The sequence below is a fragment of the Emys orbicularis genome (genome assembly GCF_028017835.1).
Source record: "Emys orbicularis isolate rEmyOrb1 chromosome 21 unlocalized genomic scaffold, rEmyOrb1.hap1 SUPER_21_unloc_1, whole genome shotgun sequence".
Classification (NCBI taxonomy): domain Eukaryota; kingdom Metazoa; phylum Chordata; order Testudines; family Emydidae; genus Emys; species Emys orbicularis.
The window spans coordinates 313597-329089 of record NW_027045151.1 but is presented as its reverse complement, the minus strand read 5'-3'; the positions used below and the strand labels follow the sequence as shown (position 1 = coordinate 329089).

Genomic DNA, 15493 nt, shown 5'->3' with positions numbered 1-15493 from the left:
TACGTGGGGGGCCGGAGGCGCTGGCGGAGATGGGATCCCTGCTGGGGGAGGACACCAGCCAGGTGAGCAGGGGCCTAGTGGGCGCCCCCTAAAGGTGAAGGGCCCGAGCCCCACCCCCCGATCCCGGGGCTGGATGGGAGCCGCTGCCTCGGTTGCATCTAGGCCCTTCTCTCCAGCAGGGGGCGGAGGTGGGGGCCGAGCCGGCGGGCTGGGGGGCCGCTGCGCAGTGGGGAGCCGAGGAGCTGGACGACGTGGACCCCGTGCGAGTCCTCACGCTGCCGCTCCAGGCCCAGCAAGCCATGGGGAGGATGGAGGAGTTTGTCTTTAAGGTAAGGGGCACGAAGCAGTGGTTGGGTGGTGGGAGGGAGCCAGGACTCCTGGGTTCTCTCCCTGGCTCTGGGAGGGGAGTGGGGTCTAGTGGTCAGAGCAGGGGGGGGCTGGGAGCCAGGACTCCTGGGTTCTCTCCCTGGCTCTGGGAGGGGAGTGGGGTCTAGTGGTTAGAGCAGGGGGGGCGGCTGGGAGCCAGGACACCTGGGTTCTCTGCCTGGCTGCGTCCTACACAGCTGCGCCCGGTCAGCTATACCATGTTTGTGCTCTCTCTTCCAGTGCCGGGGGTGCGGGTCATGAGTTTGGGGGTGGTTTGGGGAAAGTCGGCCATGGGGCCTCTAGATGCAGCAATGTGGGGCCTGCTCCCTGGTGAGGCGGAGCCCCTGGCCAGAGCAGGGCTGGGGTCCACGTTTTTCAGTGCCCCGTGGGCCCCCCATCCCCATGTGTGGTACATGTTGTGCAGCGGGGAATGGGGAGGGAAGGGGCTGTTCTGGGGTGGCCCCTCCTACTGCCTGAGCTCTTCGTCTGTGAGCATGTCCGTCTGTCCATCTCCACCTCTGTCACTGGGCGTTCCCGTCCATTTGTCCATCCATCCATTACTGGGCGTTCCCATCCATCCGTCCGTCCATCACTGGGCGTTCCCGTCCATCCGTCCATCCATCCATCCATCACTGGGCGTTCCCGTCCATCCGTCCATCCATCCACCCATCACTGGGCGTTCCCGTCCATTTGTCTGTCCATCCGTCCGTCCATCCATCACTGGTCGTTTCCGTCCATTTGTCTGTCCATCCATCCATCACTGGGCGTTCCCGTCCATCCGTCCATCCATCCATCACTGGGCATTCCCGTCCATTTGTCTGTCCATCCATCCATCACTGGGCGTTCCCGTCCATCCATCCGTCCATCCATCCATCACTGGGCGTTCCCGTCCATCCGTCCATCCATCCACCCATCACTGGGTGTTCCCGTCCATTTGTCTGTCCATCCGTCCGTCCATCCATCACTGGTCGTTTCCGTCCATTTGTCTGTCCATCCATCCATCACTGGGCATTCCCGTCCATTTGTCTGTCCATCCATCCGTCCATCCATCACTGGGCATTCCCGTCCATTTGTCTGTCCATCCATCCGTCCATCCATCACTGGGCATTCCCATCTATCTGTCTGTCCATCCTTCCATCACCGGGCATTCCCATCCATCTGTCCATCCGTCACTGGGCATTCCCGTCCATTTGTCCGTCTGTCCATCCATCCGTCACTGGGCATTCCAGTCCATTTGTCCGTCCATCCGTCCATCAATGGGTGTTCCCGTCCGTCCATCCGTGAGTCAATCATTGGGGTTTCCCGTCCATCTCTCCGTCCCTGAGCACGCCCATCCATCCATCCATCCCCTGGAGGCCATCCCTCCTCTTCCCCACCACCCCCCGGCACCTCCAGTCTCCCTCCGACCCTACCTGTCCCATTCCCTTGGGCCAGTGGGCGCCGCCTAGGGGCTCAGGGCGTGCCACAGTGGGCTGGCTGGTGGCATTGTGACCTCAGCAGCTGTGCTGCCTGGCCTCCCCGAGCATGCCCATGACAGCATCCGAGCTACCCCTGGTGGCAGGACCCTCCGAGGGTCTCTGCCCGGCCATGCCAGGGCCCACCCCGGAGCCAGGGGAGGGGATTGAGTGGCAGGGCTGGAGGTGGGCCAAGAGGTTGGGGCCTCGGTGGCAGCACGACCCCCAGCTCCACCGGGCTCGGCGCTTGGGCCCAGCCGGCCTCACCGGACCATGGGGAGCGGGGACGGAAAAGCAACCAGAGACGCCAGCACCAGCACAGAGGAGGACAAGGTCTGGAGAAAGGCAAGGAACTGCTGGGGCTGGGAGCCAGGACTCCTGGGTTCTCTCCCTGCCTCTGGGAGGGGAGTGGGGTCTAATGGTTAGAGCGGGGGGCTGGGAACCAGGACTCCTGGGTTCTCTCCCTGGCTCTGGGAGGGGCAGGGAGAGTCTAGTGATTACAGCAGAGGGAGGGGTAGCTGGGCGCCAGGACTCCTGGGTTCTCTCCTGGCTCTCTCCATGCAGGTGTGGGAGGGGCGCTGGAGGGTCATCCCCTACGACGTGCTGCCCGACTGGCTGAAGGACAACGACTTCCTTCTCCACGGGCACCGCCCGCCCATGCCCTCCTTCCGCGCCTGCTTCCGCAGCATCTTCCGCCTGCACACGGAGACCGGCAACATCTGGACACACCTCATCGGTCAGTGGGACCCAGGCGTCCGGGGGCACTGGGTGGGACCAGAGATAGGTGCTAGGGGGCGCTGTAGTGCAAGGAGATGATGCGTTTTATGTGGGTACATCTCAGCGCCGGGCGAGCCGTCCCCATGTGGCGTTATGTGCAGCTGTTCCCTAGCTGCCCCGCCCCAGAGGTGGTTGCATTTTGACTCTCCTCTCCTCCCATTCCAGGCTTCCTCTTCTTTCTCGTCTTGGGCATTGGCTACATGTTCAGCCCCAACATGAATTATGTGGCCCCCATCCAGGAGCGGGTCGTCTTCGGGACGTTCTTCCTGGGGGCCACCCTCTGCCTCTGCTTCTCCTGGCTTTTCCACACGGTGTACTGCCACTCGGAGAGAGTGTCCCGCACCTTCTCCAAGTGAGTGCCACCCCTGGGGGCGGGGCGCCACCAGGCCGGACGCCTGGGTTCTTCTAGCCACCATTCAGGAAAGGAAGTGGAGTCTGGGGTGGCCGGGTGGGTGCTGGGAGCCAGGACTCCTGGGTTCTCTCCCGGCTCTGAGAGGGGAGTGCGGTCTAGTGGTTAGAGCAGGGAGGGCTGGGAGCCAGGACTCCTGGGTTCTCTCCCGGCTCTGAGAGGGGAGTGCGGTCTAGTGGTTAGAGCAGGAGGCTGGGAGCCAGGACTCCTGGGTTCTCTCCCCGGCTCCAGGAGGGGAGTGGGGTCTAGTGGTTAGAGCAGGGGGGGCTGGGAGCCAGGACTCCTGGGTTCTCTCCCGGCTCTGAGAGAGGAGTGCGGTCTAGTGGTTAGAGCAGGAGGCTGGGAGCCAGGACTCCTGGGTTCTCTCCCCGGCTCCAGGAGGGGAGTGGGGCCTAGTGGTTAGAGGGGGGGCAGCCAGGACTCCTGGGTTCTCTCCCGGCTCTAGGAGGGGAGTGGGGCCTAGTGGTTAGAGGGGGGGGGGCAGCCAGGACTCCTGGGTTCTCTCTGCTGCCCCCGCAGGCTGGATTACTCGGGCATCACGCTGCTGATCGTGGGCAGCTTCGTGCCCTGGCTGTACTACTCCTTCTACTGCTCGCCACAGCCCCAGCTCATCTACCTCGTCATCGTCTGCGTGCTGGGCATCACGGCCATCACGGTGTCCCAGTCAGACCACTTCGCCACGCCCCAGTACCGCGCTGTGCGAGCAGGTGGGCGCCCCTTCGCCCCGGGGGCCTGGATTGCAGGGGGCTGGCCACAGGGGCTGGCAGTGGGAGCTGGGTCCAGGGGGCAACGGGGCTGGCAGTGGGGGCAGGGCACAGAGGGCAGCTGAGGGCTGGGTACAGGGGCTGGCAGTGGGCGCAGGGAGCAGCTGGCAGTGGGGGCTGGAGGAGGCTGGGGGGCAGGGGGCTGAGCACAGGGGCTGGCAATGGGTGCAGGGGGTGGCTGGGGGCTGGGCTCAGAGGAGGGCTGGGCGTGGGGGCCCCTGGCAGTGGGGGCTGGGTGCGGGGGCCCCTGGAGCCTGGGACTGGGGGCTGGGCGCGGGGGCCCCTGGGGCCTGGGACTGGGCACGGGGGCCCCTGGGTCCTGGGACTGGGCACGGGGGCCCCTGGGGCCTGGGACTGGGCACGGGGGCCCCTGGGGCCTGGGACTGGGGGCTGGGTGTGGGGGGCCCCTGGAGGCAGGGGCTGGGGGCTGGGCATGGGGGCCCCTGGCAGTGGGGGCTGTGGGCTGGGCACGGGGGCTCCTGAGGCGGGGGCTGGGCGCGGGGGGCCCCTGGCAGTGGGGCTGGGCGCAGGGGGCCCCTGAGGCGGGGACACGCCCTGACCGCTCTCTCTGCCCCCGGCAGGCGTGTTCCTGGGCCTGGGGCTCAGCGGGCTGGTGCCCACCCTGCACTTCCTGCTGGCCGAGGGGCCGGGGCGGGCGGCGAGCGCCGGGCAGATGGGCTGGCTCTTCCTCATGGCGCTGCTCTACATCCTGGGCGCGGCGCTGTACGCCGCCCGCGTGCCTGAGCGCTTCTTCCCCGGCAAGTGCGACATCTGGGTGAGTCCCCCGCCCACCCGCGCATGGCCTGCTGGGAACCCGGACGCCTGGGTTCTTTCTGGGCGCTGGGAGGGGACCGGGCTCTAGCGGTCAGAGCACGGGGCGCTGGGAGCCCGGACGCCTGGGTTCTCTCCCGACGCTGGGAGGGGACTGGGGTCTAGCGGTCAGAGCACGGGGCGCTGGGAGCCCGGACACCTGGGTTCTCTCCCCAGCCTTGCTCCAGGCTCTGTGTGATCTTAGCGAACTCTTTTCTGTCTCTGTGAGTGTTTGTGGTACTTACCTCCTGGGTGGGGTGGGGCTGATACTTACCCTCCTCCTGGGGGGGTTGGGTGCCCAGGGAGGGGGCGGGGCCTGGCTTGCTCCTGCCAGGGGAGGTGGGCGGAGCCAGGCTCACCTCTCCCCCTTTCTCCCCCCTCCCCGCAGTTCAACTCCCACCAGATCTTTCACGTGCTGGTGGTGGCGGCCGCCGGCGTCCACCTCCACGGGGTCTCCCAGCTCCAGGCCTTCCGCTCCTCGCTGGGGGGCGCCTGCACCGAGAGCACTGTGCTGTGAGCCTGCCCCCTCCCCGACCCACCGGATCCTCCCCTGGGGGGCGTGGCCCTCAGCGACCAGATCCCGTCCCAGGAGGCGTGGCCCCGGGCACCGAGCGACCAGATCCCGCCCCGAGGGGCGTGGCCCCAGGCACCAAGCGACCAGATCCCGCTCCAGGGGGCATGGCCCCAGGCACCGAGCGACCAGATCCCGCCCCGGGCACCAAGTGACCAGATCCCACCCTGGGGGGCACCAGATCCCACCGCAGGGGGCGTGGCCCCGGGCACCGAGTGACCAGATCCCGCCCAGCCGATCATATGACAGAGGGTGGGACCTCAGATGACAACTGACCAATTGGCCCACTAGGAGTGTGGCCTTGGACCCTGACCAACCAATCACACCATGGAGTAGTGATATCAGATCCTGACTGACCAATTGCCCTGAGTGGGGCGAGACCTAAGACTCTGACCGACCAATCACACCACAGGGGGCGTGGCTTCAGAAACCAACCAGCCACTCATGCCACGGAGTTGTGACTTCACACAGTGACCGACCAATCGCACCAGAGATATTACTGTGATCACTAACTGACCAATCGCAACATGGGAGGCGTGGCCTAAAATGCAGCCACTTTGATTGGGCCAATCAAGCTATGGGGGGCGTGGCTTCGCTTAAAGGGGACATTGTCTGGTATTTTTGTCATGCCTGCCCGGTGTTTTTCCCCTGTTGCACTGTGGGGAGGGGAGTATTTAACAACTCACTGCACCTATTTTTAGCTTAACCTCCCATCCCAATTTCTCAGTCTCTGGCCCTTTAAGAAACTTGGGCGTGTCCCCTCTTGGAAAGGCGTGTAGTTCTTGTTTGTGGAGGACTGGGTGGGGGTGTAGAGAAGAAGCTGCCCCTTTAAGAGTTGCTCGGTGAGTGAGCCTGATATATCCTCTCCCAAGGCCACCCTGAGTGACTGGGGACAGGCCTGGGAGCCAGGACTCCTGGGTTCTCTCCCCGGCTCTGGGAGGGGAGTGCGGTCTAGTGGTTAGAGCAGGGGGGGCTGGGAGCCAGGACTCCTGGGTTCTCTCCCCGGCTCTGGGAGGGGAGTGGGGGCTAGTGGTGGGCCTGGTGCAATGGGGGGGGGGGGGGTTGCAGAGTGGGGGAGGGTGGGCCCTGGGGCAGTGGTGCGGGAAGGAGGAAGCATGGGGCAAAGGGCCCCCACCCAGAGGGGTTGCTGTGGATATGGGGGGGGCCATGGACCGACGGGGCACACAGGTGGCAGCACCCCCCTTCTTCTTCCTTTAACACCCATCACCCTTCTGTCAGGCCCCCCCGCTCCGGAGCCCTGTTACTTTTCATAGCCTCGTTGTTTTTTTACTGGCCGTTGTAATAAATTTCTAGGAGCCGGAAACATTATAAGGAAAATAAGTTCTCTCCTGGCCCCCGGCCTGGCTGGAGTCCGCATGGCAGACCTTGGGCCGCGTTATGTGTGGCTGTTCCCCACCTGCCTCACCCCAGAGCTGGCTGCATCTCAGCGCCAGGCAAACCGTCTCTGTGCAGGTGGTGGGCGCTGCTGCAGAGAACCGGCATCTGTAGTCAGTTTCGTGTCTGTGGCTGACCTGCCTGGAGGGGAGTGGCAGGTGAAAGGAAGTGGTTGAGCATCACGGAGTCGGCTGTCTCCTGCCCAAGCTGCAGAAGGAAGCCGGGGTGAGGGGGCTGGGCAGGGGGCGCTCTCCCCTGGCAGGCAGGGCCGGGCGCTGTGGGGGCACCTTGGGGCAGGGAGCGGGGCGGGGCAGGGGGCGCTCTCCCCTGGTATTGGGAGGTGCCGTTGGGCAGAGCAGTGTGGGGCCAGCACCCTTGGTGCTATCGCTACAAACACAGGAACTGCCCCCCCCCGCCTCCCCCAGCGCAGGAAACCACAGGGGCGGAAGCGCTGCTCGGCTTCGGGGACTTGGTGCCGAGCCACCCGCGCCCTGGGGGGCCGAGGGGAGCAGGCGGCAGGTGCAGGGGGGGCCCAGGGATGCGCTGAGCGACCATGGATGAGGAGGGGCCGGCAGAGCAGGAGTCATGGTAAGAGGGGCACCGTGGGGAGGGGGAAATCTACCAAATCCTGCACCCTCCTCACCCCACAAAGACAGGGCCTGATGCTGCGTAGAGCAGAGGATTCTGGATTGTCCCCCCCAGGGGAAACAGAGGCACAGAAAAGGGGAACTGACTTCTCCTGTAACTCAGGAGACCCCACTCCCCTCCCCGAGATGGGGAGAGAACCCAGGAGTCCTGGCTCCCAGCCTCCCCTGCTCTAACCACTAGACCCCACTCCCCTCCCCGAGCTGGGGAGATAACCCAGGAGTCCTGGCTCCTAGCCTCCCCTGCTCTAACCACTAGACCCCACTCCCCTCCCCGAGCTGGGGAGAAAACCCAGGAGTCCTGGCTCCTAGCCCCCCCCCTGCTCTAACCACTAGACCCCGCTCCCCTCCCAGAGCCGGGGAGAGAACCCAGGCGTCCTGGCTCCTTTCCCATGGGCGCCAACCACAGCCCAGAATAACTCACCCAATTTTGCGTCACCCCAGGCTCACTACATCCGGAGCAGCCAGGGGAATTACAGTTCCCCATAACATAGCACCAAACTTCAGAGAAGTGTGTGTGGGGGGTCGTTCTTGATGTGTCCCCATGGCACTGCTGGAGGAAGCTCGCATCACGTAGGGGAGCAGAGAAGGGAGGCCCCATGGCACTGCTGGAGGGATGCTCAGAGCGCCCCATTCTTGTAATCCCCTTCCTGGTGTGTTTGCAGGTCCCCGGTGCATCGGGAGCGGTCCCAGACCTCGGGGTCCCTGTCCGAGGGCTCGGGGGTGAGTGGGGGAGGGCAAGGCTGGAGTGGAGGTTGGAGCTTTGGGGTGGGGGTGGGGTGGCCATGGGGATGGGCACAGGGGGTCTGGGAGATCTGGGGGTGGGGGTAGGGTGGCTGTGGGGCAGGAGATCTGGGAGATGGGGTGGGGTGGCTGTGGGGACAGGGGGTCTGGGAGATCGGGCCGGGGTAGGGTGGGCGTAGGCCAGGGGGTCTGGGAGATCTGGGGGTGGGGTGGGGTATCTAGGGGTGGGAGATCTGGGGTAGGGTGGCCGTGGGGACAGGGACAGGGGGTCTGGGAGATCAGGCTGGGGTAGGGTGGCCAGGGGGCAGGGGATCTGGGAGATCTGGGGGTATGGTGGGGTATCTAGGGGTGGGAGATCCGGGATGAGGTGGCCGTGGGGACAGGGACAGGGGGTCTGGGAGATGGGGCGGGGTAGGGTGGGCATGGGGCAGGGGGTCTGGGAGATCTGGGGGTAGGGTGGGGTGCCTAGGGGTGGGAAATCCGGGGTGGGGTGGCCGTGGGGATGGGGACAGGGGGTCTGGGAGATGGGACGGGGTCCCCCCGAGTCCGACTCTGACCCCCCCCTCTCTCTGGCAGAAGAAGCGGAAGCAGCAGGGGGTACCTGGCATGGGGCAGCGGGGGCCTGAGCCCCAGACCTCCGATGACAAGGTGAGACCCTCCCCCGACTAGCCCCCATCATCTCCTCCTTATCCCCCACTAGTGCCTCTTCCCCGCCCACCTCCCCCACACACGTGTGGATGGTTGAATTCTGGCCCGGCCCCTTTAAATGGTGACGGTAGGTGGGGCTTCTTCGGCGAGTGGGCGTGGTCAGCCTGCTGGCAGTGCTGCGGAGTTTCCCTGTGGTTGGCTGTGCCATGGCAGGGGGCGTGTCCGGAAGAACGGGGCGTGGTGATTGGCTGCAGGGAGCAGGGCCCTATACATTGGGGAGGGGGAGGTCCTCACCCCGTTCTGTGATTGGCTGAGGAATGGAGGGGGGGCATCTCCTCGACAGCTGATTGGCTGAACAGACAGAAGTGGTGTCACAGTGGGACACACCCCTTCCGACCCTTCTAGGGACCCTCCCCCATTAGGGTACCTTTGATCAGCCCCCCCATACCCTCCATGACCCCTTCCCCATCCCCTGCAGGGGGGAGCCCTGGGCTGGGCTAGCAGGGGCTGTGGGTCAGGAGTGAGGGGCACCGGCAGATGGGGGGCAGGGGGGATACACCGGGGCTGGGCTGGCAGGGGCTGCGGGTTGGGAGTGAGGGGCACCGGCAGACGGGGGGCAGGGGGGATACCGCGGGGCCGGGCTGGCAGGGGCTGCGGGTCGGGAGTGAGGGGCACCGGCAGACGGGGGGATACCGCGGGGCTGGGCTGGCAGGGGCTGCGGGTCGGGAGTGAGGGGCACCGGCAGACGGGGGGCAGGGGGGATACCGCGGGGCCAGGCTGTCAGGGGCTGCGGGTCGGGAGTGAGGGGCACCGGCAGATGGGGGGCAGGGGGGATACCCCGGGGCTGGGCTGGCAGGGGCTGCGGGTTGGGAGTGAGGGGCACCGGCAGACGGGGGGCAGGGGGGATACCCCGGGGCTGGGCTGGCAGGGGCTGCGGGTTGGGAGTGAGGGGCACCGGCAGACGGGGGGCAGGGGGGATACAGCGGGGCTCGGCTGTTTCTCTCTTTTCCTGCCCGGAAGCCCCTGGAATGTTTGCTGGTGGCAGGAAGCCGGGTCTATATATAGTTCCCAGGGGCCCATTGTCTGGGTCCAGGCCCCCCCAGTGCTGAGCCGGAGTCGGTGACCCCCTCCCACACTTTCCTCCCCAGGAACCCTGCACCAAACGGGTGAAACCTGTCGCCAAGACCCTGTCGGGCTCGGGGCCCCCGTCGGCCAAGGTGACGCCCCTGAAACGCCTGAGCCAGTCGATCCAGGTACGCGGGGATCCCCCTCATCCCGGCACTACGGGGGCCAGGACACATGGAGCAGGGCTGTGCGCAGCCCCCTGCATCAGGGGGACGGGGTGGGATGGGGGGGTCCCCTGAGGATGGGGGTGCAGGGCTGGGTGGGGTGGGGGCCATGGTGTGGAGGGCACACCTTGGGAGATGGGTGAAGGGGACAGGGCCTGTATTCCGCTCTCAGACAATCACTGTCCATCTCGCCCTCGCCCCCACCCCAGAGGTCCATCAGCTTCAAGGCGGAGCCCCGCCCCCCAGGCTACGTCCGCCCCCCCGGGCCGGGGGCTGCCGGCGCCGCAGCAGCAAACTCTGGAGCGAGACTTTCGAGCGGGTCAGTGAGGAGCTCTCGGCCCATGAGGTGAAGCGACAGGAGGTGAGGGGCGGGGCTAGTCACAGGGGGCGGGGCCAGCAGGCATGGGGAGGAGCCTGGGGAGAAGAGAGGCGGTGGAGGAGCCAGGCGGGGCGGGGCTGGGAGCAGGTGGGGGAGGAGCCAGGCCGGGGCGGGGCTGGGAGCAGGTGGGGAGGAGCCAGGCGGGGCGGGGCTGGGAACAGCTGGGGGAGGAGCCAGGCAGGGGCGGGGCTGGGAACAGGTGCGGGAGGAGCCAGGCGGGAGGCACCATGGGGGTATCTGGGGGCTTAGCTGGACCCTTTCCCCCCCCCCCCCCCAGGTGATCTTCGAGCTGATGCAGGGGGAGCAGCAACTGGTCGACGATTTGAACCTGGTGAAAAAGGTACCTCCCCCCCCCCTTAGATGAGGGGCGCTGGGGGGTGGGGTCCCCGCGGGGGAAGTGGGGAGCTCAGCAGGGGGGTGCTGCGCAGCGGGGGACTCGACGGGGGGCAGCAGGGGGTTGGGGGGCTCAGTAGGGGGTGCTGTGCAGCAGGGGATTGGGGGCAGCTGGGGGCTCAGCAGGGGGTAGCGGGGGGTTGCTGGAGGTAGTGGGGGCGCTGTGCTGTGGGGAGATTTGGGGGGCTGTGGGGGGCACTGTGCTGTGGGGGGATTTGGGGGGCTGTGGGGGGCGCTGTGCTGTGGGGAGAATTGGGGGGCTGTGGGGGGTGCTGTGCTGTGGGGGGATTTGGGGGGGCTGTGGGGGGATTTGGGGATGCTGTGCTGCGGGGGGGCTGTGGGGGGCGCTCTCACCCCCTGCCCCTTGCAGAACTACTACGAGCCGATGCTGACGCTGGCCATCCTGCCCGAGGCCGAGCTGTGCGAGATCTTCGGGACCCTGGATTCCCTGGCCCCGCTGCACAAAGGTACAGCCTAGGGGGAGACACCCTGCCCCATGGATGCGGGGAGGGTGGGAGCCCACTTTGCTGCTATTTCCCCCCCCCCCCCCCGCACTGGCGCCCGCTGCAGGAGACTGCTCCCCCTACAACTGCTGCATCTCGGCCAGCGGGAAGCGCAGCTCCCTGCCCGGGGGGGACGGGGGTGACCCCTGCACTGACTCCCCCCCTTTGCAGACTTGCTGGGACGGCTGATGGGTCTGAGGCAGGAGGACGGGACGGTGCCTGAGCTGGGACCCACCCTGCTGGACTGGGTAAGGGCCGGGGGGGGGAGGCTGGGGTCAATGGGGGGAGGCTGACATCTATGGGGCTGGGGATGTTAGGAGGGGGGAGCAGGGGGTTGGGGGAGGAGCTATGGGGAGGGGGATGGGCATGGGGGGCTGAGGGGAAGGACAAGGGGGCTGGGAGGAAGGAAGTGGGGAATACTTGGGAGGCAGGGGCTTGGGGGGGCATTGGGTGGGGGATGGGCAGGAGGGAATGGGGGGGTTGGGGACCAGGAATGGGGAGATCTGAGGAGGGCAGGACCCCCCCCAGGGGGGGAGAAGAGGGTGGGGCGAGGGGTTTCCCCCCTGGCTGGGCAGTGGGGCTCTGTCTATTGTGGGGGGAGGGGGAGGTGTAACAGGACACCCCAGCTCAGCCTGGGAGTGGGGGATGGGGACCCCTGGCCTGGTGCGTGTGGGTGCCAGGAACGGGGAACCCCCAGAGCGCAGGCTGTGACTGGCTCCCTGTGTCCCGTCCCCCCCCCCCGCAGCTGCCCAGGTTGCAGGCCTACGAACCCTACTGCTGCCACCAGGTGTGGGCCAAGGCGCGGCTGGACAGCCGGAAGCGGGAGCCGGCCGTGGGGGAATTCCTGCGCCTCTGCCAGGAGTCGGCCTTCAGCCGCAAGCTGGAGCTGTGGAGCTTCCTGGACCTGCCCCGCAGCCGCCTGGTCAAGTACCCGCTGCTGCTGCGGGAGGTGCTGCGCCAGACGCCCCCCGAGCACCCCGACCACGGGGCCCTGCAGCGGGCGGTGAGAGCTGGGGGAGGCAGGGAGGGTTCATGCCACAAAGAGGGGGAGGGGGGGGCAGAGGGTCCCCGTGCTCCCTGCAGGGAGGGGGTGGGTACCGTGGGGGGCAGAGGGTCCCCGTGCTCCCCGCAGGGAGGGGGTGGGCACCATGGGGGGGCAGAGGGTCCCTGTGCACCCTGCAGGGAGGAGGTGGGCCCCGTGGGGGGGCAGAGGGTCCCCGTGCACCCTGCAGGGAGGGGGTGGGCCCCGTGGGGGGGCAGAGGGTCCCCGTGCGCCTGCAGGGAGGGGTGGGCCCCGTGGGGGGGGGTAGAGGGTCCCCGTGCTCCCTGCAGGGAGGGGTGGGCACTGTGGGGAGGACAGAGGGTTCCCGAGCCCCCCACAGAAACAGGCGAGGACCCTGCTGACCTGTGACCCGGGGCGGGGGGGCAGGTGGCGCTGGCCCAGGACCTGGTGGGGCTGATCAACAGGAAGACGGGGGAGGCCGAGTGCCGCTACTACCAGCAACGGCTGAGCTACCCCGACGGGGCCCCCCGGCACCCCGGCATCGACCGCTCCAGCCTGCTGCTCTGCCACGGCGAGCTCCGCAACAGCAAGGGGCAGGTACCGGCCTCCCTCCCCGCAGCCAGGGCCGGGCGCTAGGGGGCACCGTGCCGCGGGGAGCCGGGCGGGGGGCTGGGCGTTGGGGTGGCTGGGGGGCAGAGGCTGGGCAATGGGAGGTGCCGGGAGGCAGGGGCCAGGCACTGGGGGGCGGAAGCCTGGCACTGGGGGGTGCTGGGGGGTGCTGGGGGGTGGGGGGTCAGGCACTGGGGGGCGGAGGCTGGGCACTGGGGGGTGCCGGGGGGCAGGGGCCTGGCATTGGGGGATGGAGGCCGGGCCTGGGGGGTGCCGGGGGGCAGGGGCTGGGCACTGGGGTTGCCATAGGGTGAGGCCCTGCAGGGGGTTGGTGGGCAGGGGCTGGGCATTCGGGGGCACCAGGGGGCGGGGACACTATCTCTGAGTTTGGTTTACAGCGAGAGAACCCAGGAGTCCTGACTCCAAGCCCCTCCCTGCCCGCTCTAACCACTAGGCCCCACTCCCCTGCCGGAGCCAGGGCAAGAACCCAAGTGTCCTGACCCCCCCTCCCCTCCCTCTCCCCTCCCGGCAGAGGCTGCACGTGTTCCTGTTCCAGGAGGCGCTGGTGCTGACCAGGCCCGTCGTGCAGGGCGAGCACGTCGTGTTCCAGGTCCAGGGGCCCCCCCTGCCCGTCGGCCAGCTGGAGGTGCAGGACCTGCCTGACGGGGGGCCCCGGCTCGGGGGGGCCCTGCGCGAGCGTGGTAGGTGCCCCCCATGTCAGCTGGGATTCCCCTGACAACCCCCCTTTGCTCCCCCCCCCGTGCAACCCCCACGCCCCCACTGGGATCCCTGTCCCCCAGGTTCATGTCTGCTGCTGGAGCTGGTTGGGGTGGGGTGGGGGCTGGCTTGGGTGGGGGGAAGCGGGGGACAGTCCTGGCTGGGATGGCGAGGCTGGCTGGGATGAGGGGGCTGGCCGGTAGCGGATTCCCCCCCCCCGTTTGACCCCCTCCTCCCCCCAGCCAGGAGCTGCCTGCGGGTCAGCGCCGGGGCCCAGGCCCACACGCTGCAGGCGGCCGACGCCTTCGACAAGCAGCAGTGGCTGAGCCGCCTGCGCCAGGCCCTGGCCGCCCGCCCCCCCCCGGAGCTCGACTGCAGCCTGGGGCCCCTGGCCGCCTTGCGCCTGGACTGCGACCCCCCCATGGACCACACCTGAGCCGGGGGCCCCCCGGCGCCAGCACCCAGGGTTCACCATCACGTGGAGCTGAGAGCTGAGCCGCCCGGACGCCTGGGTCCCTCCGTGACGTCAGCCCACCGAGCCGGATTCATCTTTCTCCATCTCTCCCCGGACTCCTGGGTCCATCCCCCCCCTGCTCCTGTATTTATTGCGGCCGAGGGCTATTAACCCCGCGCGGGCTGCTCTCGGGCCGTCTCCCCTCCCGCGGCAGTCCTGCCCCCACCCCCAGGTTGGAAGATGAAGGTGCCCCCCTGGCCACCCTGGATTGGGAGTGGGGGGCCCGGGGCTGCCCCTCTGCGGGGGGCCCTTGGGTGTCCCTGCTGCCCTGTACCCCCCCCCCGGCCTTTCTGTGACCAGCTGCCAATAAATGTGTGATGGTCGTGGCCGGGCCCTGATTCCTCTGTGTCCCCCGGTGCCGGGTAACGGGCTACTGCCGCCGCCAGCCGAGGGAGTCACCCCAGAGCTGCCCCCAGGAGTGCGGGGGGGGGGGGGCGGGGAGGAGTCTTGACTCTGGGCTCCCAACCCGCAGCTGTGCCCTGTCCTGGGGGAGGGGTGGGAGGGGCCTATGAGGGGGTGGAGCCACGGTGGGGCAGGGGCCCCAAAGTCCTGTGTCTGGCTGCAGAGGCACCGAGCCTGTGCGGGGAGGGGAGGGGCTGCGTCAGGCCAGGGATCCTGCCTCCCAGCTGTGGCGAGAGGGCGTGGCCAGGAAGGGATCCTGCCCACAATTGGGCAGCTGTGGCGAGAGGGCGTGGCCAAGAAGGGATCCTGCCACCCAATTGGCCAGCTGTGGCGAGAGGGCGTGGCCAGGCAGAGATCCTGCTATTTAATTGACCAGCTGTGAAGGGAGGGCGTGGCCAGGAGAGAGCCTGCCAGCTGATTGGCCAACCACTACTAAGGGGCGTGGCTTGAGGAAGCGCCTTAGCTCGCAGAGGGTGAGAGGGGAGGGTCTTACAACATGCCTCATGATCTGATTGGTCCGTGGTGGCGACACGATTGGCCCTGATTGGCGAGGGGGCGGGGCCTGGTGCGGAAGCTGCTCTGTGATTGGCTGGAGGCGGTGCCGGAGGTGTCATGGCGGCGCCCACCTGGTCCGAGCGGGTCCGGGAGCTGCTGAGCGGATGAACAACTTCCACGAGCCCGGTGCGGGGGCGGGGCCATGGTATCCGGCTTCTAAAGGCAGCGCCTGCTGCAATCGGCCGACACAAAATGAGGCACCGGCACTCCCTTTAATTCTTAAAGGGGAGGTGGGGGGGGGAGAGTCAGCCGACAGACAATACCGGCTGCTGGCCTTTAATTCTTAAAGGGGAAGGAGCGGCGGGGGTGGAAAAGGAGCCGACAAAAAAGAACAATGACTGCCCTTTAATTCTTAAAGGTGCGGCTGTGACGAGAGAATTGAGCCGACGGAAACGAATGGTCTGTTATTAAAGGGGTGGGGCGGGGAAGGAATTAGCCGACGGGAATGGTGGAGACTCACTCACGTGCTTCGCTCCTTAAAGGCGCAGGGCGGGAATTCACTCGCCCGACAGCGATTGCAATTAAAGGGATGAGCCATTCGCGCCTT

General features: G+C 67.4%; 1 protein-coding gene and 1 pseudogene across 1 annotated transcript; both read left to right on the top strand.

Annotated features, from left to right (window-relative positions):
• The first annotated feature begins 239 nt into the window (after nucleotides 1–239).
• On the top strand, nucleotides 240–5097 carry LOC135894960 (adiponectin receptor protein 2-like). Its single transcript, XM_065423014.1, has 6 exons — nucleotides 240–329; nucleotides 2385–2556; nucleotides 2763–2949; nucleotides 3526–3713; nucleotides 4352–4545; nucleotides 4969–5097. The coding sequence occupies exons 1-6, from the start codon at nucleotides 300–302 to the stop codon at nucleotides 5095–5097; spliced, it is 900 nt and encodes a 299-aa protein (XP_065279086.1). The 5' UTR covers nucleotides 240–299.
• A 2002-nt stretch (nucleotides 5098–7099) lies between these two features.
• Nucleotides 7100–13911, top strand: LOC135894963 (rho guanine nucleotide exchange factor 3-like; annotated as a pseudogene).
• The last annotated feature ends 1582 nt before the right edge of the window (nucleotides 13912–15493 follow it).

Coding starts and splice junctions, on each gene's coding strand:
- LOC135894960 (XM_065423014.1), top strand. CDS start 300: ATGGGGAGGATGGAGGAGTTTGTCTTTAAG. Junction 330..2,384: donor TGGAGGAGTTTGTCTTTAAG/GTAAGGGGCACG, acceptor CTCTCCATGCAG/GTGTGGGAGGGGCGCTGGAG. Junction 4,546..4,968: donor CCGGCAAGTGCGACATCTGG/GTGAGTCCCCCG, acceptor CCCTCCCCGCAG/TTCAACTCCCACCAGATCTT.